Source organism: Polypterus senegalus, chromosome 1, assembly GCF_016835505.1.
Source record: "Polypterus senegalus isolate Bchr_013 chromosome 1, ASM1683550v1, whole genome shotgun sequence".
In the NCBI taxonomy this organism is placed as follows: Eukaryota; Metazoa; Chordata; class Cladistia; order Polypteriformes; family Polypteridae; genus Polypterus; species Polypterus senegalus.
Window position 1 is genome coordinate 338,432,040 of NC_053154.1, and position 26,263 is coordinate 338,458,302.

Sequence of the window (26,263 nt, forward strand, 5' to 3'; positions counted from 1 at the left end):
AAAGCCTGCACCGGTTGATACTGGTCTTTTATTCAATGACTTGACACACCCATAACTAGATGTGTCTCCGTATCTATGAACCCCTGCCATCTTACTATCAGGCAGCATCAGCTCAACCACTATTGCGTTTACATAAAATGAGGGTTTTCATCAGACGTTCCCAGTTTCCTCTCATAGTCCAAAGACATGCAGGTTATGTGGACTGGCAATGCTAAACTGGCCCAAGTGTTGTGTGTGTGTGTGTTCATTCTGCAATGTAATGGTGTCCTAGACAAGGATTGTCCCTGTCTTGCATTTGATATTTCCTGAGTTATTCTGCAACATCCCTGCATTTCTGCTTTGGATAAGTCCCACAACTCACACAGCACGTTAAGGCAAAAACCAAGTCATGAGGTTCATGGAACTCTCTGTAGACCTCCACAGTCAAATTACATTGAGTCATAGATTAGGGCAAAGAGATCAACCCATTTCTAAAGCTTTGAGTGTTCCAATTTTGAGGCCACCAGGACTCTTCCTAGAGTTTGCCAAACTGAATAAATGAGCAGGAAGTGCCTTTGGTCAGGGAAGTGACTCCAAACCCAATGGGCACTCTCAGCTGGAAGGAAAGCCCCGTCAGGGTCCAATCATGCTGCCAGAGTGTTCTGAAAATTTCCCCCTGACCCGGAATCGCTTCTGTTGTCCAACACTATGTACAGCCAGGGTCCTCCATGACAGAAGCCACTGCAGCTAGGAAGTCAGTCAAACTGGGAAGAAGGTGCATGGGGGAAGAGAAGAGTGTAAGGAGCAATTCAATTGTTCATTGTGCTCTCTGAAGAGCAGCCTGTAAAAGGTCTTTCTTGAATACGTGTTTTGAACCTGCGATTGTGTTTGGGGCACAGTAGTGCCCTCTATTGGCCACAGTATATACTATATATTTGATATTCATGCTTTGTGTGTATATGTAAAGAGTCTATTTATATATGGAAATATTCATGTATAGGCTGGCATGGTGGCGCAGTGGTAGCGTTCCTGTCTCACAGTAAGGAGATCAGTGTTTGTGTCTCGGGTCCTCCCTCCGTGAAGTTTGCATGTTCTCCTCATGTTTGCATGGGTTTCCTCCCACAGTCCAAAGACATGCAGGTTTAATGAATTGGCAATGCTAAATTGGTCCTAGTGTGTGTTTGGTGTGTGAATGTGTGTGTTCACCCTGCAATGGACTGGTGTCTTGTCCAGTGTTTTGTTCCTGCCTTGTGCCCTCTGCTGGCTGGAAGAGGCTCCAACACCCAATGTTCAACCCTGTTCTGGGTTAGAAAATGACATATTCATGTATATTAAGTTTTTGTACAATATGAATTCATTCATAAATGCATTTATGTGTGTATGTATAGATAGATATGTGAAAGGCACTATATAATATGATCGATCGATAGATAGATAGATAGATAGATAGATAGATAGATAGATAGATAGATAGATAGATAGATAGATAGATAGATAGATAGAGTGAAAGGCACTATATAATAGATAGATAGATAGATAGATAGATAGATAGATAGATAGATAGATAGATAGATAGATAGATAGATAGATAGATAGATACTTTATTACTCCAGCAGTAGCATACATAACAAACTATATTAAATTAAAGAGTGATAAAAATGCAGGTATAACAGACAATAACTTTGTATAATGTTAACATTTACCCCGCCGGGTGGAACTGAAGAGTCGCATAGTGTGGGGTCTCCTCAGTCTGTCAGTGGAGCAGGACGGTGACAGCAGTCTGTCGCTGAAGCTGCTCCTCTGTCTGGAGATGATCCTGTTCAGTGGATGCAGTGGATTCTCCATGATTGGCTGGAGTCTGATCAGCGCCCGTCGCTCTGCCACGGATCTTAAACTGTCCAGCTCTGTGCCAACAATAGAGCCTGCCTTCCTCACCAGTTTGTCCAGGCCGGAGGCATCCCTCTTCTTTATGCTGCCTCCCCAGCACACCACCAAGTAGAAGAGGGCGCTCATCACAACAGTCTGGTAGAACATCTGCAGCATCTTATGGCAGATGTTGAAGGACGCCAGCCTTCTAAGGAAGTATAGTCGGCTCTGTCATCTCTTGTACAGAGCATCAGTATTGGCAGTCCAGTCCAATTTATCATCCAGCTGCACTCCCAGGTATTTATAGGTCTGCACCCTCTGCTCACAATCAAAATCAACATTTTAGCTTTGCCATGAACCATTAAGAGTTTCCAAGCCCGCTTTATAGAAAAGATGTGAAAGAAGAAAATGAGAGTGATGCAGGTTAGGGGATGCTATTCTCACAGCGCCCGAGTTTCTCACTTTATGTGTGAGGTCTCACCAGTGGGAGTGACAACATTTCTGAGAAGTGCTAACAGAACTGAACAAGTGGTTAGCACTTGGATTGTGAAAGAAAGCCCACCACATGAAACAGGCCTAGCGACACTAAGAAAGGCAGGAAAATAAGGCAACGTCTTGCCAGGGCTGAGTCTCGTTAATGGCGTCCTCAGGCGCTTGCCAAACCGGCATTGACATAAGAGTTACAGCAGAGAGAAAAAGAGAGAGAGGGAAAGAGAGAGGCTCAAGACAAGAGCAGTGGGTTGGGTGGGTTTTGGATGGGAGTGGGGTGGGGGGGCACACATTAGGAGAGAAGAGACATGCAGCCTCTGATAGGACACTCCGGGATTTTACTTTGAAATGTTCTTCTGTGCTTCAGTAAAACGCTCCTTTATTAGTCAACCTGTTTAAGGGGCTCTATTAAAAGAACACCAGCACCTTCAGTTCTGGCTTTGCACATACTGATACTTTTTGGAACATTTTTGGACCACTTTGAGGTGGTGGCAAGAGAATTAAGGTAAACAGATGCTTGCTAGGAAAGGCACTATATAAATGATGGTTTATTTATTCTAACGGTATGAAACGCTCAAGCTTATTCCCAACTGTATTTAAAAAAGATTAAAATTAAAATATAACTTTTATGTTTTAATTTTGAAAGGCACTATATAACGGCTGTGGTGGACTGGTGCCCTGCCCAGGGTTTGTTTCCTGCGTTGGACTCTGTGTTGGCTGGGATGGCTCCAGCAGACCCCTGTGACCCTGTAGTTAGGATATAATGGGTTGGATAATGGATGGATGGACTATATAACAGGGGTGTGGTCAGTGGTAGTGCTATTACCTCACAACAAGGAAACCAGGGTCCAAATTACAGGTCTTCCCTGTGTGGAGTTTGCATGTTCTCCCCGTGTCTTTGTGGGTTCCCTTTGGATGCTCCAGTTTCCTCTCACAGTCCAAAGACATGCAAGTTAGGTGGACTGGGGATGCTACATTGGCCCTAGTGTGTGTGGGTGTGTGTGAGTGTGTGTGAGTGTGTGTTTGCCCAAGATAGACTAACACCCTGTCCAGGGTTTGTTCCTGTCGTTGCGCTATGCTAGCTGCTGACCCTCTTCAGGACTGAGCGGGCTAGAGAATGACTGACTGACAGACTGTGTAACAGCTTTGTTAATCATGCTTATGTTACATATTTATGAGTGTAAATTTATGTGTAAGGTAAGTCAGAATAGACCCTTTCATTTTTTTTTTTCATTCCACTTCTGCCATTTGTGAGTACTGTAGGGTTGAAAAGCACTATATAAATTGATGTTTATTTGTTTTAGCTGTGTTAAATGAAGTGTCTGTCTTAAGATAGACCAGTTTTATGTCTTGATGTTGTCTTTTGCGGGTGGCAGGGAGCCTTATGGTGTCTGGACCACGTACCCCAATTGAGTTTCCAAAATGGCACCCCTTGGGGTCCATAGTGAGAATTCAGTATTATTAGACTTCAAGGACTGGATTCTCCCTCAGTGTGCAAAGCATACACCCCTTGAGTTTTCATAATGGTGGCCCTCAATGTCCACGGCAGACATTCAGTATTATTAGACTTTGAGGACCAGATCCCCACTCAGTGTCCAGAGCACATTCCCCTTGAGTTTTCATAATGGTGGCCCTCAATGTCCACAGCAGACATTCAGAATTATTAGACTTCGAGGACCTGTTCCCTCCATGGTACCTAGCATACACGCCCCTTGAGGTTTCAGAACAGTGGCCCTCAATGTCCATGACAGAAAATTCAGTATTGTTAGACTTTGAGAAAGGACTGGATACCCCCTTAGTGTCTGGAGCACATGACCCTTGAGTTTCATAATAGTGGCCCTCAGTGTCTATGACAGACATCTAGTATCGTTAGACTTTGAAAACCAGATCCCCCCTTGGTACCCAGAGCACACGCCCCTTGTGTTTCCATAAAGGTGGCCACCAATGTCCACGGCAGACATTCAGTATTATTAGAGTTTGAGGACCAGATCCCCACTCAGTGTCCAGAGCACATTCCCCTTGAGTTTTCATAATGGTGGCCCTCAATGTCCACAGCAGACATTCAGAATTATTAGACTTCGAGGACCTGTTCCCCCCATGGTACCCAGCATACACGCCCCTTGAGGTTTCAGAACAGTGGCCCTCAATGTCCATGACAGAAAATTCAGTATTGTTAGACTTTGAGAAGGGACTGGATACCCCCTTAGTGTCTGGAGCACATGACCCTTGAGTTTCATAATAGTGGTCCTCAGTGTCTATGACAGACATTCAGTATTGTTAGACTTTGAAAACCAGATCCCCCCATGGTACCCAGAGCACACGCCCCTTGTGTTTCCATAAAGGTGGCCACCAATGTCCACGGCAGACATTCAGTATTATTAGAGTTTGAGAAAGGACCGGACAACCTCCAGTGTCTGAACCACATACAACTTGAGTTTCCATAATGGTGTCCACGGCAGACATTCAGTAATGTTAGACTTCAAGGACCGGATCCCCCCTTGGTGTCCAGCACACCCACCCCTTGAGTTTTCATAACGGTGGCCTTCAATGTCTTGAAGTACAAAGTCTTTACATCTTTCTTTTGGAAGAGAAAATCCTCACTTCTGCACATCTCTTTTAAATTGAGCGTTGATTTCTTTGAGGACCCACTCTGCGACCCGGCAGACATTGTAAACAGTATTATATTTAATGAGAACTGTTTGATATTCAGCACATACCCCACTTAGACAGAGAGATCTGTAACTATTTAGAATTTAGTTTAAGGATCAATGTGCCTTATTATTAGTTTTGGAACTGTTAACTATAAAAACTATGCTTATGTATGAGGGGCCGTTCAGGAAAAAAAGATTGGTTCATAAATATATATTGGTTCAGATACATTGGTTTGCATATATACATTGGTTTGAATACATCCGTTCAGATATATACTGTATATCGGTTCAGATATATACATTGGTTGGGATACATTGGTTTATATATATACATTGGTTTGAATACATCCGTTCAGATATATACATTGGTTCAGATACATTTTTTGAGATATATATAAATTGGTTTGCATAGATCCGTTCTGATATATATACATTAGTTATGCAGCATAGCTTAAAAGGTCTCCATGTTTTTGTAGGCATAAAGGCCCCTGCCCTTTGCTCATTAACAAGTCTCTCTGCCTCTCCCATTGTTATGATTTTAACTTCAGTGAGTGTAGGCCAAGGTTTTCATTGTCAGTCAGTCAGTCTTTTTCCAACTCGCTATATCCTAACACAGGGTCATGGGGGTCTGCTGGAGTCAATCCCAGCCAGCGGAGGGCGCAAGGCAGGAACAAATCCCGGGAAGGGTGCCAGCCCACTGCAGGGCTTTCATTGTGCCACTGTGATCTGTGAGGTTTACTATTAAAAAATGATTTCATAACAGATTATTCCTTTATTGAAGCCACACACTCACACCAAGCTGACAGGGTGACACTGGGTAGGAAGATGGACAGAAACATGTCAGAAGACAATCCAGGCAGGCTATTTTAAAATGCTGAATCAACATACGGCCAGAGTGACCAACAGCTGCTGTTGTCGTGGGGAAATCTTCTACAGTCTTCAGATAGGCAGTCAGAATTTTGACTTTATCGCACAGCATAGAAAACCATTGCAGAGCACACAGAGCCAAATAAGCCCAGTGGATTGGGTGTGGTTTGATTTTATTTTAGTTCAATTCACAAAACATCCCCTTATCGTATATGTTTTTCGACATCCACTTTACATGTTGCCTTCATAATAATGACCTCGTGCTGTACCTGTTTTCATAACAATGACCTCACCTGTAATCTCCTTTCCCTTAATTATCATCAGTCTTTTCATAACAATCATTAGAACTCTAAGGTCGTACTTGTCACTCCGGTCTGGAGATGATCATCACGTAATCGTCATTTACATTCCTCACATTCCTAAATTTTGAGCTAACAAAAATTGACGGACTTTTTAATTGATCAATCCTCATCATTAAGTTGGAACGAGGGTGACCCACAAATGCGAAAATGAACTGTTCAATTAATAATTGCTTGTTGCAGCGGCATCCCTTAAGACAATAAGGGCAGCACGCAGCTTCACTTATAAGGGCTAAGCTGCAGGAGCTGGAAGCAGGCAAGAGGCCTTGAGCGGACAAGCGCAGTGCTTTTGAAAAGGAAAAAAATACAAGCCTTTATTAATTAACCCTTTGTATCCAGCAGGGGGTGCTCTTCCTTCACTGGGATGTGTTTCATGATTCAGAACTGGTCCAAATGACCACAATCATCAAATTCTTCTATGAGATGCCACAAAACAATGAGGACTGATTTATATAATTTATGTTAGGTAGAATGCCAAGTGGGGCCTGGGTGGTCTCAGTGCCTGGAACCCCTGCAGATTTTATTTTTTTTTTTTCTGTCATCCCTGTCCATCAGACCTTACTTTATTCAATGTTAATTAGTATTGCTTGATTTTGTTCTTATATTTTGTCTTTTTTTCTCTTTCTTCATCCTGTAAAGCACTTTGAGCTACATCACTTGTATGAAAATGTCAGTCAGTCAGTCAGTCAGTCATTGTCCAACCCGCTATATCCTAACAAAGGGTCTGCTGGAGCCAATACCAGCCAACACAGGGCGCTTATGAAAATGCACTATAGAAATAAATATTGTTGTTGTTGACTAGAACCAATGTCGTCTCTTTTGTACCAATGGCAGAAAATAATTACAAGAGAGAAATATGGTGCAAAAAGAGATGACACTGGTTCTAGTCAGTTCTGCATCAAGAAATACATACCAGGGGAGAAAGAGGATACAAATTGGCGTAGTCAGCAGGATGCAGATTTCTACTTCTATAATTGCTTTAATTGTAACATCGGCAGGACCAGTATTATTGCACATGGAGTCCATGGATATCCATGGCTGCGTGATCATCAACATCCTAGCAACGCTTACAGAGAGAACTGGTTTCCCCGCAGGTGAAAATAGGCAAGCTTAAGCTATGTATAAAATGTGGGCCAAGCAGTACTAGAATACTGCTTGTATGCACGTTGGACCCCCATAAGGAAAAGTGGGGAAGTAAAAGACATTCTAGTCTGGCATGTGACATCCATCATCTTAGTTCAACACAAAACACTGCAAGTACGGTTGAACTGGGATCTTCCCTGCAATACGGTGGATGAAGGCCGTTGTGGAAAAAAGAATTGACTGCCTTACGGATGTCCAACGCCTGCTAGAAAATAAGTGGCGTGTTGGAGAACACTTTATGTTACAACGTTAACCATTAGAAAATAATGTATTTGAAAAATTATGAGAAACTGCATGTTATTAAGAGTCGGTGCATGCAGATACGTGGAATGTGCGAGCAGGAACACATTATGTTATCTTGCTGACAGACGAGTCACCCGTTCAGCAGGGGCTGGCAGTCAGTCACTTCAAAATGAACAGCTTCAGTGCTGATGAAGCCCACAAAGTCTCGATTGCACTCACTAAAAGACTGTATTGGCACTAAGTACTGGCACAATAACGGCTCAATATAAATCCGAAATACGTGATTCATCTACGCGTTAAAATTGCAGTTTATGAGCTGTGCAGCTGTTGCCATCACATGCCGTCATTATAGTAAAAGCTCAGAGCTTTAAAGGAAAAAAAGTCAATGCAGAGCACTATACACTCATTTTACTTTTTCTTTCTATTTTTGTTATAATTAAATGGGGTTAATGGGGTGGTACCCTAACATTCGTTTCTTGCCGCTGGTCATAAGGTACACACATGGGACGTGTCAACTTAAACAGTTCAGTTTTAGACCTGAAGGCCACAAGTGAGTACCAAACAGCCAATGAGGCGTCTCATTGGCAGACGCCGCCTGGCAAAGTGGGAGGAGTCACATCCACCAGACACTTCTGGGTTTGGTCAGCACTGTGGGAATGCCAATCTTTGGAGGAGGTGAAATTTATGGCTGGCTCATATTGTGGACATGTGCTCTTTTTTTGATCACAGTCACGCCAAGGACTTGTTTATGTTTACCCGCCGTCACCTCATTAACATTTGGTTTGGTACAAATTAGGCTTCACAAGGGGGCACATTTATAGAAACAAAGAAAGAGAGGGAGAGAAAAAAAAGCAAAAGCAAAAACAAATAACTCAAAGTGTCTTAGGAGGCTAAAGGCCTGGCACTGCTTCTCGGACTGACAAAGAGGATTCTTATGGATGGCGACAAACGTGTGACACTAATTCAAACTTTCAAAGCCAGTCACAGAGCACTTTCCAGCTATGCCAGCCATTTCTCACATTCCGAGTAAACACATACAAGCTGGTAACTGATGTTGTCTTGTGGTCTGAACACGGGCTCAATGCATCACTGCGGACCAGAAAGCCCACTGGCTTCATAAGGATGGGTAAGAGAAGAGCATCGAGCCTGTCAGACCTCATCTCACTCAGTGGCTTTCTTAAATTTTCTCATGCAATTCAAATGAATGACTCTCGTGTTTAATGCAAATTTTAACAAATGCAGCACCATCAGAAAGACCTTCACGCCTTTCACAATTTCTTGTACTGCAGCCGTGGGCCAAAATCATTTCAATTAATTTTTTTCCCTCATCAAGCAACACTCAATACCTATGAATGACAAAGTGAAAATAGGATTCTGGAAATTTTTGCAGATTTATAACAAATGCTAAAAAAAACATCTTGTTTGGTTCATTAACATGCGCACGTATAACTGGATATGCACACATATAACTGAATAACCCGGTTTAAGGCAGATACCCAGTTTCTTAATAATCCGTTGTGACCGTCAGAGGAAAAGAAGGTTCAACAACAGAAGGATGTTGGGCTACCAACCCGGCCCTCCCTGTTTCCTCTCAGATCTTTTAAACAAAATAAACGTGTGATGATGTGAAGATGAAAACAAAAAGAGTCGCCACGTGACGTGTCTGGCCACCATTAATCAGGCTCTATCTTTGTAGCGGGGCTACATAATAATAAGTATTTGTTTTTTGTCTGTGCGGAGTACGTTTTGTTTTCTTTGTCCCGTTTGCTATGCTATATGTGTGTATAAGTAAATGTTGTCCCCGTAAGATAAAAGGCGAAGGATGATGAAGGGAGACCGCACCCCCGAGACGCAAATGACCTCCTGTTTTCCACTAATTACAAACAGGGGCCTCGTGTATAACGTGACTTATGCGTAGACTTCACACTTTAACTCTTTAACCGCCAACTCCCTAAATATTCCCCATGCCGGGCGAAATCTGAACAATTTTCGTTTTTTTACTTTTTTACATTTATTCAAGCAGTATTTACCACTAAATGTTGTGCAAGTTCTAGAAATGGGCAAACGCGTAATAAAACACAAAATATACATTTTCTCAGGTAGCTTGAACAAGCAGTCACGGTTTGAATCTTTCTTATGGCTCATTGCTGTTGTCATTCAAATGAAAGAATTTCAGTAGCAAAGAGAATCGGTTACGTTTCATTGTATCTGCAAAAATAGGTGTTGCATACATAGGATCTGTAGACCAGTACATCTCAATATCTGGTTTTCTGATTATTCCCATACACATCAAAATCCCAATGAATTTTTTCATTTCGTTTTCATCAGTGTCTACCTAAGCATGAACACGGGAATGTGTTGGCAAATTGGGATTTTTCTCAACTGTGCTGCATACAGATTTGTTTGATGACCAAAATGTCTGATCAAGTCAGGTGACACAAACAGCTCAAAAAACTGCTCAGCAGTGTAATTGTTTACATCAACAGTAAATCTACACGTTGCCTCAAACGGATACACCCATTCATCACCATGATCCGATGCGTCGGCTTTCACAGTATCAAGCAGCGCACGTTGCTGATCATCATTGTCGCTAAAATCTTCTTCAGAACTGCTAAAATCGTGATCAGAATTATTGTCCAAAATCGCCTGCAAAACCTCACTTGAACTCAGTTTACATTTCGCCATATTCACAACGTTCACTTCTGAATGGTTATCACGTGACCAGAAAAGAAAAAGTTTCTGGCTAATACAACCACAGAGTTATTGAAATACAATGTAGTAATAATACCCACGCCAAAGCGTCAGTTATACTACGCACCAGGCATTCACAAAACCATAGACAAATGTGCCGGATAATTCCGGCAGTATGGCGTCAGCAATAACACTACGATGCCGTATATATCCGGCAGAGGGCGGTTAAGAGGTTAACATGGCGTAAGCACAAAAGCCGAAATCCAGAAAAATCCAGATGCAGGAATCTCTGCGTACTCCAACTTCCATGTTCTTCCGCTACATAAATCCCGATCAACGTGAAAACTAACGCTCGTGCACGCACTTTATGTAACGCCCCAAATCCTCCCAGAATTACGCCTCTTTGAATATGCAAATCAATATAAATCGCCCTTAAGCACAGCCTTCTGTGAAAAGACAATGGGAAAAGCACGGGGAAAATATAAGAATTTCAGCGAATACCAAGTGGAGGCAAAGGAAAAACATACTATTTGTTCAAATAAACCGTGGAATAATCAACAAAATGAAGTTGATCGAGTGACATAGGATGTTGGAGAAACTTGAAAGCTCACGTTCACAAAATCGCACAGTGCCGGAAATAAAAAAGAAGTCACATATCAAAGTCGCCGTGAAAAGCCGAGTTGTAGCCCACCGTCTGAGTGTCATATGAAAGCTTATTAGGGTACAGAGAAAAAAAAGGCACACAGTGGGGAAAAAGCACGAAATGTCAACTTCAATCTCGACATTTCCACTTTAATCACGTACTTTATTTTGTCATTTAGTAGAATATTATAAACTTCACCTTAAAATCGTTTTATTAACCAGTTTCTCAAATCACATCGTAATTAAAGTTGCACGTTAAATGCTTTGTTTTGTATTTGATCTTCTACTCGTATGTGATCTATGTGCGTGAATCACTACTTGTTTCTTAAACTGGCTCTCTTCCTCCAACTGGACACAGAGTCCATGACATTCGTAATATTACAGCTCTCTGAATAACTAAAATACTGAGATGTATATGTGGTATCATTTTCATGATGATAGGAGCTAAAGCACGTTACTAAACATGGGTTTCACGGTAACACAGTGATTGTGCGCGACCTTCAATGAAATTATTTATTGCAGCAGTACTCAGGGGCGGCTCTAGGCTTGTGGTGGCCCTGGGCAGAGGAAGAATCAGTGGCTCCTTCGCCCGCTAATGTCAATATGGTATCTTATGCACGGTGGATGGCCACGTCCGTTGCAGACACTGCATAGCCGCCTCGTGCTCATGACACAAGCATTTAACTTTTGCTGAAATTTGTTGCTGCGTTTTTAGCTGTGTTGTTATTTTCTCTTTCTGTTTTATATTCAATATATGTTGGCGTAGCCGCCCCTGCAGTCCTTACTTTTCTTTCTCCAAGTAACCGATCGCCACACAATCAGCTCTGTAATAGAAGTTAAGCCTTCTGTAAGCTTAGAGCACCAATTCTTCAAAACGTTTAAGGAACATTGAAATATCTTCGTAGTACATGTTTAATTATTTAATCCTTCACGACAGTCCCAGTGAAGAATTAAATTAAATAAAGTATCTATCTATCTATCTATCTATCTATCTATCTATCTATCTATCTATCTATCTAAAGTTTTATCTGTGTAATATAATAAACATATTTTGCTGCATTTCATCTTAAAAATGATATCGTCATCATATGTAAATACGCGCTTTATAAAGTGGCTCAGGTTGTGTAATATTATAACTGTAGTTCAAGTTTACAGTGGGGTGATTGTACTTATAAGTCCTAACAGTTCTACAAGGACCGCTTGATTGAGTGCGTTTATAGTTCTTGGGATGAAACTGCTTCTGAACCGCGAGGTCTGTACAGGAAAGGCTTTGAAACGTTTTGCCGTGGCTGAGACAGTGTGTTCTTAAAGCTGTATACCGATAATTCTCTTTCCGATCAGCTGCTGCTGTGATTCACACTCAGATACAGTGATATCAATACTCCGGGTGGTAATAAAATGTAATGCATTTTTCATTCCAACAGATGGTGCATCACAAATATTTACACTGCTTTTATAAATCCGGCCCCAAATGGCATATAACAGAAACACATGCATTTCATTTGTCATTCCAACAGATGGTGCATCACAAACATTAAAACTACTTTTACGAATCCCACATCCATCCATCAGCCAGCTCTCTGGCACTTTTAGTATTGGCCTTAAATCTTACTTGTACATTGTTCCAGTTGAATGTATGTCTGGTTGATTTAGTATGCGTATAGATCAGTGTTCATGAGTCCTTCCTTCTGACATTGTTGCGATGTTCCTGATTACGTGTTGTGATTCTTTTTGATGTTTCTCCTATGAATACTGCTGAATCATGGCTATCAAACCAAAACACCATTAACAGACATTTGGACATACACTCACCTAAAGGATTATTAGGAACACCATACTAATACGCTGTTTGACCTCCTTTCGCCTTCAGAACTGCCTTAATTCTACGTGGCATTGATTCAACAAGGTGCTGAAAGCATTCTTTAGAAATGTTGGCCCATATTGATAGGATAGCATCATGCAGTTGATGGAGATTTGTGGGATGCACATCCAGGGCACGAAGCTCCCGTTCCACCACATCCCAAAGATGCTCTATTGGGTTGAGATCTGGTGACTGTGGGGGCCATTTTAGTACATTGAACTTATTGTCATGTTCAAGAAACCAATTTGAAATGATTCGAGCTTTGTGACATGGTGCATTATCCTGCTGGAAGTAGCCATCAGAGGATGGGTACATGGTGGTCATGAAGGGATGGACATGGTCAGAAACAATGCTTAGGTAGCCTGTGGCATTTAAACGATGCCCAATTGGCACTAAGGGGCCTAAAGTGTGCCAAGAAAACATCCCCCACACCATTACACCACCACCACCAGCCTGCACAGTGGTAACAAGGCATGATGGATCCATGTTCTCATTCTGTTTACTCCAAATTCTGACTCTACCATTTGAATGTCTCAACAGAAATCGAGACTCATCAGACCAGGCAACGTTTTTCCAGTCTTCAACTGTCCAATTTTAGTGAGCTCGTGCAAATTGTAGCCTCTTTTTCCTATTTGTAGTGGAGATGAGTGGTACCCGGTGGGGTCTTCTGCTGTTGTAGCCCATCCGCCTCAAGGTTGTGCGTGTTGTGGCTTCACAAATGCTTTGCTGCATACCTCGTTGTAACGAGTGGTTATTTCAGTCAAAGTTGCTCTTCTATCAGCTTGAATCAGTCGGCCCATTCTCCTCTGACCTCTAGCATCAACAAGGCATTTTCGCTCACAGGACTGCCGCATACTGGATGTTTTTCCCTTTTCACACCATTCTTTGTAAACCCTAGAAATGGTTGTGCGTGAAAATCCCAGTAACTGAGCAGATTGTGAAATACTCAGACTGGCCCGTCTGGCACCAACAACCATGCCACGCTCAGAATTGCTTAAATCACCTTTCTTTGCCATTCTGACATTCAGTTTGGAGTTCAGGAGATTGTCTTGACCAGGACCACACCCCTAAATGCACTGAAGCAACTGCCATGTGATTGGTTGATTAGATAATTGCATTATTGAGAAATTGAACAGGTGTACCTAATAATCCTTTAGGTGAGTGTAAAGCCAGCATATGCAAACTTAAGAACATGCTCATAATAAATAAAATGTTACAACTGATACTCCTCCCAACCCCCACCTCATTACCCCCATACACTGACCTACCCCCACCCGCACCATTCCCACCACCACCTAATTTTGCTATATATTGCCTTTGATTCTTGTAAGTCTAATCATTATCCTCTTATTACGGCTTCTGGCAGGGGCTGAATGCTCAGGAATAAAAAACACTTTATGATACGTGATTCGTCTTCTCCCTTTGTGGATCTCCTGCTGCAAATATGCAAACCGTATCACAGACCTTCTCTTCCATAATATATATATATATATATATATATATATATATATATATATATATATATATATATATATACAGTTATCCCTCGCTATATCGCACTTCGACTTTCGCGGCTTCACTCTATCGTGGATTTTAAATGTAAGCATATCTAAATATACTGTATATCATGGATTTTTCGCTGGTTCGCGGATTTCTGCGGACAATGGGTCTTTTAATTTATGGCACATGCTTCCTCAGTTTGTTTGCCCAGGTGATTTCATACAAGGTACGCTATTGGCAGATGGCTGAGAAGCTACCTAATCAGAGCATGTATTACATATTAACTAAAACTCCTCAATGCTTTAAGATATGCTTCCCACGCGGTGCTTGATTGTTTGCTTTTCTCTGTCTCTCTCTCTCTCTCTCTCTCTGACGTTTTCTGCGCCTGACGGAGGAGATGTGAGCAGAGGGGCTGTTTGCACAGAGGCTGTTTGCTTAGAAGATACTGACGCTCCTCTAAAAAATGACACTTTATTGCGGTGCTTCGGCAAACTTAAATGCACACGTATTGATTTTTTGATTGTTTGCTTTTCTTTGCGAGCATTCGCTCTCTCTCTCTGAAATTCTCTGCTCCTGATGCAGGCACTCCTTTGAAGAGAAGATATGTTTGCATTCTTTTAATTGTGAGAAAGAAGAAAGAAGATCTCTGTCTTTTCATGGAGCACAGTTTAAACTTTTGACTAAAGGGTGTTATTTCATGTCTGGAGGGTTCTAATAATGTTAACAGTGTGGGAGAGTTTATAAGGGCTTAAAATATATAAAAATAACCATACAAATATATGGTTTCTACTTCGCGGATATTCATCTATTATGTGGGTTCTGGAACGCAACCCCACGATCGAGGAGGGATTACTATATATATATATATATATATATATATATGTATATATATATATATATATAAATTTATGTACACAAAGCACAAAGACACAAGTCCAAGCACACAGTTTTATGTTCCTGTATAGCAATACTGTTCAGTCCCTTCTCTCTCTCTTTCTCTTTCTTCTTCCCTTCTTTCTTTTTGCTCTGCCTACTGCATTCATCTCCAAGTTTTGTCCACCACTTCCCAAATCTGGCTCCTCACCCGGAAATGCTCCAGGGGCACTCGGAACATCTTTAGGCGACACTTACGGATATGGCAGAAGTGCTGCAGTCCAGGGCTCCGAAACTGTCCAGGCGCCCCCACGGGCCCCAGCAGGGTTGAGCTTCTGAGCTCCAAACCCATGGACAAAATATCCTCTGAGAGCAACTTCTCCTAACCACCCAAGAACAGTTTGGTGACCAACATTGAACAATCCAGCATTATGGAGCACCGGGCCATAAGGCAAAAGTGAGAACTAATTGGTTTGGGGAACTAAATATCAAAATTTGGGGTCCATGGCCAGGAAACTCCCCAGACCTTAACTTGTGGTCAACAGGCGGGTGGACAAACAAAAACACACCAATTCTAACAAACTCCAAGTTTTATTATGCAAGAATGGGTTGCCATCAGTCAGGATTTGGCCCAGAAGTTGATTGCCAGCCCTGGCAGGGCAAATTGCAGAGGTTTTGAAAAAGAAAGAAGGGTCAACACTGCAAATATCGACTCTGTGCATACACTTTGTGTCATTGTCAATAAAAGCCTTTGAAATTTCTGAAATGCTTGCAATTCTACTTCAGTATACCACAGAAACATCTGACAAAAAGATCTAAAAACACTAAAGCAGCAAACTTGGTGAAAACCAACAGTTGAGTCATTTTCAGAACTTTTGCCCACGACTGTACAGTGTGCTTCATATTTATTAAATGTGAGTCTGGCTCTGAGAAGAAGTTTGTTTTGGACCCCACAATGGCATTGTGATTGAAGTGACTTTTTATCATTTGTAGCTCGCCTTTTTATTGTGAACATTACTCTAAGATTCTTTACACCTACAATTGAGTTCCTTCCATAGTATGGCAGCTTTGCTGTATCTGGTTACGGGGTGCATTGAGTCTGTACAGGGAACGATGAAATCTTAAGACCATCAAGATATCCTGGAGTGAAACATACTGCCCAGCGTCACAAAGCTCTGTCACAGTGGCAGATCATGGACCCTCCAACATGATATGGAACAGACAGCTAAAAGCACCCAACAGTGGCTGAGAACAAAACATCGGTCTACTCTGAAGTGGTCTTCTAGGACCCCTGATTTGAATCCCATCAAAAATCTATGAAAAGAAGTGAACCATGCCGTCTGGAGAAGACCCCATCAAAATTAATCCAGCTGAAGCTATTTGCCCAGGACGAGTGGGCCTAATGACACATGGACAGGAGTAGAAGTCTCATAGGGGACTCCAGGAATTGGTTGTGTGTAGTGACTGCAAAATCTAAAGGTTGGGCAACAAGATATTAGATGAAGGGTCCCATCATCTTTGTCCATGCCATTTTGTTTGTGTTATTATCTCATATATATTTCTCTTCTGGTTCGTCCTGCTTCCTCTTCAAAAACGGTCCCCCCCACATGCAGCCCACACGGCATTTCTCGATTCCTACTCCTCCTCTTCCAAACCCTTCTCCACGCTGCCTGCGGCCTCCCATACACCCCCACGCCGCTTTTCTCGATTCCTATTCCTCCTTTGGAATACCACGTTCTCCGCTCCTCTCTCATGACCCCATTGGTGTCAGGTCACCACCCTATATCTACCCTGACCGCGTGACCTTTCACTTCGGCCATGTCTGCACCTGGGAGACTTTTCCGTAACCCGCTACAGGAAGGTACTTTCTCGACCAATTGGCATTGGTTTCACTCCTTGCTATTTTCGTTATACTGCGACGGTCGTTTCCTAAGCCTTTGTTATAAAATGAACGACAGTATCTTCTCTGTCAACGGGTTTTTGTACAACGTCATCTCTATTCCAGGATCCGGCAACTGCCTGTTCCTATCAGTGGGTTATTTCTTGCCACAAACGGTTGACGAAGTCAATGCACTCTCACTGTGACATTGGGCAGTAGATTTCGTTGCATCACATTGAGACAGATTTGAAGACGTTCTTTCCAACGCAAGTCGAGTTATCACAAGTCTATGTGTATTATCAATACATGGCAACATCTGGAGTTTATGGTGGTGAAGCTGAAATTCAAGCTCTTTCTGAGATTCTCCATGCTATCATTGTCATTTACTTCAAACACGACCCCAACATCCCGTCTTGCATTACGTTTGCAAAGATTTGCGTTAATCTGCCACAACCAGTCTTCAGCTGTCCGTGGCTTTTTCTAGGGTTAGATCTTTCGACTCATTATCTGTCGTCTCCAGCAAAACACCTATTCACAAATGCGTCTTTCAAGAAGTATTTCTTTCTTCTTGATTTCTGAATTCCTTTCTCTCCGTTTTCCGTTCCTATTCTTACACCACCGTATGTTACGACGGGCGTCGGCTAGTCTGAAATATTGTTTACTAAAAACTCTAAAGTGTCTGATTTTTGTTAAATATTAAAAAATAAACAGTGATGGGTGCCAAAGGCTTTTGCCAGTTTCAAATTATTTCAGAAACATGTGTGTGTTCTTCCCAACACGTTTGTCCAGGTCTGTTTATCGCCTGCCTTGCCTGGCCACAGTCCTGTTATTATTCAATGTGGGGTTGTAAACACATTGGTGGGACTTTAGAGCATCCAATAAAAGGTCCCCCATATTGACCTAACGTATGTCCTGCAACACCCGGCTAGAGAGAGAGGAACTGAAGCTGAGGCGTACGCACACCACAAACAGTCAGGCAGTCGGACGAGCCGAGTCATGGTGGCTTTATTTTCAGGATGGGTGCCATCATGATGTCACCAGTGCAGGCTGGGTGGTCACGTGGAGGCTCACCAGCACCAGCTGTCACAGCCGACAACTGCATTCCCGAGAGCTCCTTATCCTGGATTTATGGAAAGAAAAAAAAAAAAATTACAGAAAAAGTCCGATCCAGAAAAAAGAAGAAGTGCACTTTGATACCACCCACATGTTCTTGGCACGAGAGGCAAAACTGAAACATGTGGACCGCATTATCGAACGAGTGAAAAAAACATGTCGCTTGGTGTACTTGTCTGTGTACACAAACTTGTCACCCGGCATCAGAAATAATGACGACTTTGAGTATGCCTGCTTGAAGATTACTGTCTTCCTTTAGGTGCAAGGCGCTATATCAATTTCCCGGACCACCCACCTCCTATGCTTTTTTCATCTGCCCCATCCCTACATGCCACGTGCATTCCAATACTGTGGTAACGCACTAGCCACAGTGCCATTGTCTCAGTCTGGTGTCCTAATCCCATTGGTGCCAGACGGGTGGAGAGCGACATTTTTCAAACGCGGTTAGAAAGGCGATGAATCAGGATAGCGTAAGAAAGCTGGATCTGACCGGCTAGTGAAGAAACCCACATGAAAAGTACAAACACTTGTTATACACACACACTCACACACAGGCATGGAAAATGTTATATTGTGTGTGTGTGTGCATAATAGCGTAGCGGTTATTGATGCTGACTCACAGAAACGGGGACTTGGATTCAATTCTCTGCCCAGTCAATGACTAACTGGGTTTTGCATTTTCAACTCCTCTGGTCCACAATCGAGTTAATTGTTATGGGTACACCAGACAATGAAATGAATTTCTCCTGAGAATGATGACAGCGACATGATACCAGCAACTTTGGGCTCCTTAGTGGGTGTTCGAGCTCGGTTTTGCCTGTAAAGGCAGCCAAGTGTTGTGTGTGTCTCAACAGTCATCACATTTGGTGCTGGTAACATTCAGTGCCACCTTCACCAACTGGAGTGAGCAGGTGCAATACCAGGATATGATGCTGGTTGGGAAGAGATGTGTTAAGAAGTTGGAGTTACAAAGTATGTGAGTCTCAAACAATTATAAAAATGCCCATTAGAGGGGAAAACACTCTTAAAAACCCCAGCGAGTAACACAGAAGATTTATTTTGTAGAAAGGCTGTGTTAAACAGTGAGACACCAAAGAGAGCCAAAGGTATAGAGACAATGCCTGCAAAAGGCAATTCCACAAGCAAACAAATTCTTAAAACAGCAATCCAATGGTGGAGCAGAAAAAAATCACAAAAAGCACAAAACACAATGATAACACACCAGAACTCCGGAGCGCCTTTACAATGAACCACAAGGCACTGTGGGATACCCTCTGCCTTTAAAGTGTTGAGGGCCGTGATGGACAGGTGGCCGCACCTCCTGGGGAACCACCCACAGAACCCATGGAACATAACACAGACACACATACACAGGCAAAGCCAAAAGCAAAGAATAACGCACATAAGAAACAGAAATATTAACACAAGCAAACAAATCAGTAATGAATAAAGATGACACAATCAAGTTGAACCCCAAGCATGGGAAGGATCCCTGGCTGAAAATATCATAAAATGGATGAATGCTGGTGTAAAGAATAACAGAGGTTTATGGAGTGCAGGGCCAGGGTGTCTTAGCTTACCAGGAGTTCCTCCTGAGGCTGGGGTTCAAATTCTACCTTATTGGTTCTTTCGTACGTATTAAGTTTATTTGTGTTTATTCACCCATGCTTTCATTTTCAATGCCTTGGCTACATTCCATATGTCTTAGGGGCATCACCGCCAGGAACTGCCCAGGTCAGGTCAGGTTGGGAAGCATGCACTGATACACCACTTTGGTACACACCCACTACAGGAAGGTACTCTCTCGACCATTGGCATTGGTTTCACTCCTTGCTATTTTCATTATACTGCGACGGTCGTTTCCTAAGCCTTTGTTATAAAATGAACGGCAGTATCTTCTCTGTCGACGGGTTTTTGTACAACGTCATCTCTGGTTTAAGAAGCAGGTAGTGATTCACACACATAGAGCACATAGAAGATCAAATACAAAACAAACCATTTAACGTGCAACTTTAATTACGATGTGATTTGAGAAACTGGTTAATTAAATGATTTTAAGATGAAGTTTATGATGTTCTATTTTAATGACAAAATAAACTACATGATTATAGTGGAAATTTTGAGATTGAAGTTGACATTTCGTGCATTTTCCCCCACTGTGTGCCTTTTTTTCTCTGTACCCTAATAAGCTTTCATATGACACTCAGACAGTGGGCTACAACTCGCATTTTCACTGTGATTTTGATATGTGACTTCTTTTGTATTTCCGGCACTGTGCGATTTTGCGAACGTGAGCTTTCAAGTTTCTCCAACACGCTATGTCACGCGATCAACTTCCTTTTGTTGATTATACTACGGTTTAATTCAATCAATCAATCAACATTTATTTATATAGCACATATTCATACAAAAAAATGTAGCTCAAAGTGCTTTACAAAATGAATAGAAAAATAGAAGACACAATAAAAAATAAACATAAGTCAACATTAATTAAGATAGAATAAGTAAGGTCCGATGGCCAGGGTGGACAGAAAAAACAAAAAACAAACTCCAAAAGCTGGAGAAAAAAAATAAATTCTATACCACCCAGTCCCCTCTGGGCAATCTACCTAACATAAGTCAAACAGTCCTCTTTGTATTTAGGGTTTTCATGGAAGGACCTGATGATGATGGTCACGTAGACTTCTGGCTTTCAGTCCATCAATGTTGGTGCATCATGATGCTTTGAGTAGGTGGTGGTGGCGCAGGCCGCCACCACAAAGAAACCGGAAAAAGAAACAGAAGATAGAGTTGGGGTCAGTATGGATTTTGGAGCCACTGTGAATAATTATTATGAAGAATTGAACATACAGAGTATCAGGATTAAGTTAAAGTGAAGTTATAAAAAGGCCATGTTAAAGTAATGTGTTTTCAGCAGTGTTTTAAAGTGCTCTACTGTATCAGCCTGGCGAATTCCTATGGGCAGGCTAGTCCAGATTTTAGGTGCATAACAGCAGAAGCCGCCTCACCACCACTTCTTTTAAGTTTAGCTTTTGGAATTCTAAGGAGACACTCATTTGAGGATCTAAGGTTACGATTTGGAATATAAGGTGTCAGACATTCCGATATATAAGATGGAGCGAGATTATTTAAGGCTTTATAAACCATAAGCAGTATTTTAAAGTCAATCCTGAATGACACAGGCAACCAGTGTAGTGACATCAAAACTGGAGAAATGTGTTGGATTTTCTTTTCCCAGTTAGGATTCTAGCAGCTGCATTCTGCACTTGTTGCAAGTGATTTATGTCTTTTTTTGGGTAGTCCTGAGAGGAGTGCGTTACAGTAATCTAGTCTACTGAAAACAAAAGCGTGAATTAATTTCTCAGCATCTTTCAATGATATAAGAGGTCTAACTTTTGCTATGTTTCTTAAGTGAAAAAATGCTGTCCTAGTGGTCTGATGAATATGCGATTTAAAATTCAGATTACAGTCAACGGTTACCCCTAAATTTTTTACTTCCGTCTTAACTTTTAATCCTAGTGCATCAAGTTTATTTCTGATAACCTCATTGAATCCATTATTGCCAATTACTAAAATTTCAGTTTTCTCTTTATTTAGTTTGAGAAAATTACTATTCATCCATTCAGAAATACCAGTAAGACATTGTGTTAGTGTATCAAAGAGTCGGAGTCATCAGGTGCTATTGATAAGTACAGCTGTGTGTCATCAGCATAGCTGTGGTAACTCACGTTGTAACCTGAGATAATCTGACCTAACGGAAGCATGTAGATTGAGAAGAGCAGCGGACCCAGGATAGAGCCTTGTGGAACACCATATCGGATATCATGTGTCTTTGAGATGTGATTACCACAACTCACAAAGAATTTTCTCCTGCCAGGTAGGATTCAAACCAATTTAAGACACTGCCAGAGAGGCCCACCCATTGACTAAGGCGATTTCTAAGAATATTGTGATCAATGGTGTCAAATGCAGCACTCAGATCTAAGAGGATGAGAACAGATAAATGGCCTCTGTCTGCATTTACCCACAAGTCATTTACTACTTTAACGAGTGCAGTTTCTGTGCTGTGATTTGTTCTGAAACCTGACTGAAATTTATCAAGAATAGCATGTTTATTGAGGTGGTCATTTAACTGCATAATGACTGCCTTCTCTAGAATTTTACTTAAGAAGGGCAGGTTAGAATGGGTCTAAAATTTTCAAAAGCAGAGGGGTCAAGATTATTTACTTGAGCAGGGGTTTAACTACAGCAGTCTTAAGACAGTCTGGAAAGACCCCGTAATCTAATGACGAATTTACTATGTCAAGAATATTGTCAATTAGCACGCCTGATATTTCTTTGAAAAACCTGGTTGGTATTGGATCAAGGACGCAGGTGGAGGGTTTCAGTTGAGAGATTATACTATGTAATTCAGGTAAATCTATCCTGGTGAAAGCATTTAATTTGTTTATAATGGAGTACCGGGCTTTGGAGGTTCTGCAGTGTTGGGGAGATATACTATGTTATCTCTAATATCATTAATTTTTTGATTGAAAAATACAGCAATGTTCTCACAGGTTTCACTGGAAGTATTCTGGGGGCATTCCTTTGTGTTACCTGGTTTAACAGACGATCAATTGTAGAAAATAAGACTCTGGGATTACTAGCATTGTTATTTATAATATTAGAGAAATAGCAGCCTCTCAAGACGGACAGTGTTATTGTATTCTGTTATTTTAGCCTTCAATATCTCATAATGGATAGTTAGTTTAGTTTTCCTCCATTTACGCTCAGCTCTACGACATGTTCTTTTTAAATCAGACACTCTTTGGGTCTTCCATGGAATAACAGTACTAGAAGATTTTTAACTGTCTTTTCAGGTGCAACTATGTCAACAGCAGTTCTTACTTTAGAATTAAAGTTTTCCACTTTACTATTTACATTATCCTCGCTATTATAGTTGGCACTATAAACGGACTGATTGCTTAGAATGCTTGTAAGTTTTAAAGCTGCTGATGAGTCAAAGAAGCGTTTTTTAACACAGTGCTTCTCATGAGTGTTTTCTATCTTTATTTCAATATTAAATAGTAGAAGGAAATGGTCTGATAGACCGATATCAATGACCTGCTTTATATCAACTTTTAGTCCTTTAGCAATTAAACAAATTGTATATTTTTCCTTTGCCTCCACTTGGTATTCGCTTAAATTCTTATATTTCCCCCTGTGCTTTTCCCATTGTCTTTTCACAGAAGGCTGAGCTTAAGGGCGATTTATATTGATTTGCATATTCAAAGAGGCGTAATTCTGGGAGGATTTGGGGCGTTACATAAAGCGTGTGCACAAGCGTTAGTTTTCACGCTGACCGGGATTTATGTAGCGGAAGAACATGGAAGTTGGAGTACGCACAGATTCCTGCATCTGGATTTTTCTGTGCGTAAGCACATTTTGGCTTTTGTGCTTACGCCATGTTATAGTGCGAGTTCTATGCACGGAGTTATACATGAGGCCCCAGGATTTCCCCCCCAGCGTATGTGTAGTTTCTGTTTCATTGTTGTTTCCTTAATAATGAATATTTATTTTTCATGATTTTATGGCATTTCTGTTGTTTACCGTTTTTTATTGTGTTCCATGCCATTGTTTGTGTTTTTTTTGGATGGAGCCCCAGGAGGCAGGGCTGGTTTCTCCCATTGCCTTTATATACAGATCAGAGAGAGGATCCCAGTAGCGGATCATTGAGTTTGTTACAGGACTTTTTAGTTTATTGGATTTCTACTTGTGGTTTTTCAGATTCCACTCCTTGGATAAGGATTTGGGATGCATTCACCTTGGAATTGCCATTTTTTACCTGTTGTCTCTTTCTGGATTTTTTTTTTTGTTTGTCAATAAATTTTCTATTTGAAGATTTCCTGTTTGAATAGTCCAAGTTATATGGGTTTTTCTCTCCCTTGTAAGGCATTTTTATACTCATTTTGTAGCAGTCATAGGGACGCGAACATTCACACTGTTTGAACACAGTAATTTTATTTGGGGGGACCTCAGGAACACATCCAGCCTTGACGTGGCACATACACTCACACAGAGACACTGATTGGCATCTCAATGAATCGATGAATAAAGAATATATTAATCCAACCATGAAGAGAAGAACTGTTTTATACAAAAATACATACACATTTCAAAAAATCATAGCCAAATTTGATCCCCACCAAAGAGAGACACAGAGGAGCAAGTAAAGAAGGCTATCCTTTTCCCTGAAATAGAAGCTTATTTTAAAATATTATTGATTAGATCCTGCCATATTTAAAAAAATTTGAACAGATCCTTTAAGTGAAAATTTCATTTTTCCCAATTTCAAGTAGTATAGAAATCAGTTACCCACCGACTTAAGAGTGGTGGGGTGGAATTCTTCTTCAAGGTAAGTCTATGTGCTAGTAGTATAGTAAAAGTAATTATATTATAGTTTGTTTGGCCTTCTCCACTTTAAGGCCACCTGGGAGTCCACCAAACAGAGCTGTTAATGGGTTTGGAGTGACTGTGACACCAAGGCTGCCTGATAGGCATGCAAAGATTTTTGTCCAAAATGTTGTTAATTTGGTGCACACCTATAACATGTGGCCTAGTGAGGCTGGAGCTTGATTGCAACGTTCACTGGTTGAATCTTGCCCTGGAGATATTTTGGACAATTTTAAACAAGATGTGCTTGATAAAGATTTTAAGTTGAATGACTGAATGCTTTGCACATACGGAACTCGGGTGTATTCTGTGCATGGCTGCCACTCCTTTTCTGAAATACTGAGTGACAGATCCTTTCCCCAATGTACCCTGGAGTCTTTGTTACGAAGACACTTTTAAAATATTTTTATAAATTGTAGAGATGCTATCTGTGTCTTCAAGACTGATCAATAATTCTTCTGGAATAGAAAAAGGTGAAAGGTGAGGAAAACTGGACAGGTTCAGTTTAGCAAAGTTTCTAGCTTGAAAATAATGAAGGAATTGTGTTGATGAGAAGTTGTATTTGAAGCGTAATTGTTCATAGGATGCAAAGACATTATCTATGTACAAGACTCTAAGTGTTTTAATACCGCACATTTTCCAGACATTGAATAGTGTATATGTTTGAGATCTGTTCAAGTTTAAAGTTATCTGAAATAATGTTGTTAATATGAAATGAGACTTCTGTACTATTATAAAGTAGTTTGATCCATGCACATATGTTTGGGCAAACCCAAATTTGTGCAATGTGGTTAATAGGGAGTCTCTTTTAAGCATATCAAATGTTTTTTCTGCATCTAAAGATAATAAAATCTCTGGGGTGTTAGATATAATGGGTGAATATATTATATTACACAAACGGCAACGGTCAGAAGTTAAGTGCCTGCTTTTAATAAACCCTGCTAGGTTTTGTGATATTACTAGCTAGGACTCTGGAGAGTATCTTAACATTGTTATTCAAAAGAGAGATTGGTCTGTGTGATGCACATTGTGGTAGGTCCTTGTTCTTGGGAAAGATGGTAATTAATGCTTGGCTAAAAATATGAGGTAGACATTTTTTTGTCTTTAGCTTTTATAAACATTACTAATAGAAGTAGAGCTAACTTATTTGAGTTTTTTTTTAATTCCATTGGGCAGCCATCAGGGTCAGCTGCTTTCCCACTTTTAAGTGAGTTTATAGCATCTAGTAATTCTGAAAGTATCAGAACTGGAACTGTATCCAGTTCCGCAGCACTAAGAGTATCTAGCCATGGTATCTCCAATGAATCAAGAAACTCATTAGATTATGTCTTATCTTTTTTAAATTAAGTACAATATAAGGACTTATAGTACTCCCTAATGTGTGAGTTATATTTTTCTATTCAATAATTTTATCTCCAGCTGTGTTGTTAATTGCTGTTATTGCATTACGGACTTCCTTCTTGTGGATTTGTTGGGCTAAGATGTTACTGGCCATATCTCTGTGTTCATAATAATGGTGTCACGATTTAAAGAGTCAAGCAGTTAAATCCTGATTGCAAAACCTGTCTTTTCCTATGGAGTGCCTCATTTGGAAAAAATCACATATTCTAGATCTATTCTGGTAAATTTTGCTGTTTAACTCAGGCACCTTCTTGGTTTCCAGTTTATTTTTGTG

The 26,263-nt window shown here is 41.0% G+C and overlaps 1 protein-coding gene across 1 annotated transcript in view; it reads right to left on the reverse strand.

Annotated features, from left to right (window-relative positions):
- Nucleotides 1-18,037: 18,037 nt before the first annotated feature.
- LOC120518282 (ZP domain-containing protein-like) overlaps nt 18,038-26,263 on the reverse strand; it is a 45,120-nt gene continuing 36,894 nt past the window's right edge. Inside the window, exon 10 of the mRNA XM_039741018.1 lies at nt 18,038-18,163. Coding sequence (XP_039596952.1) covers nt 18,038-18,163 — 126 coding nt within the window. The remainder of the gene's footprint in view (nt 18,164-26,263) is intronic.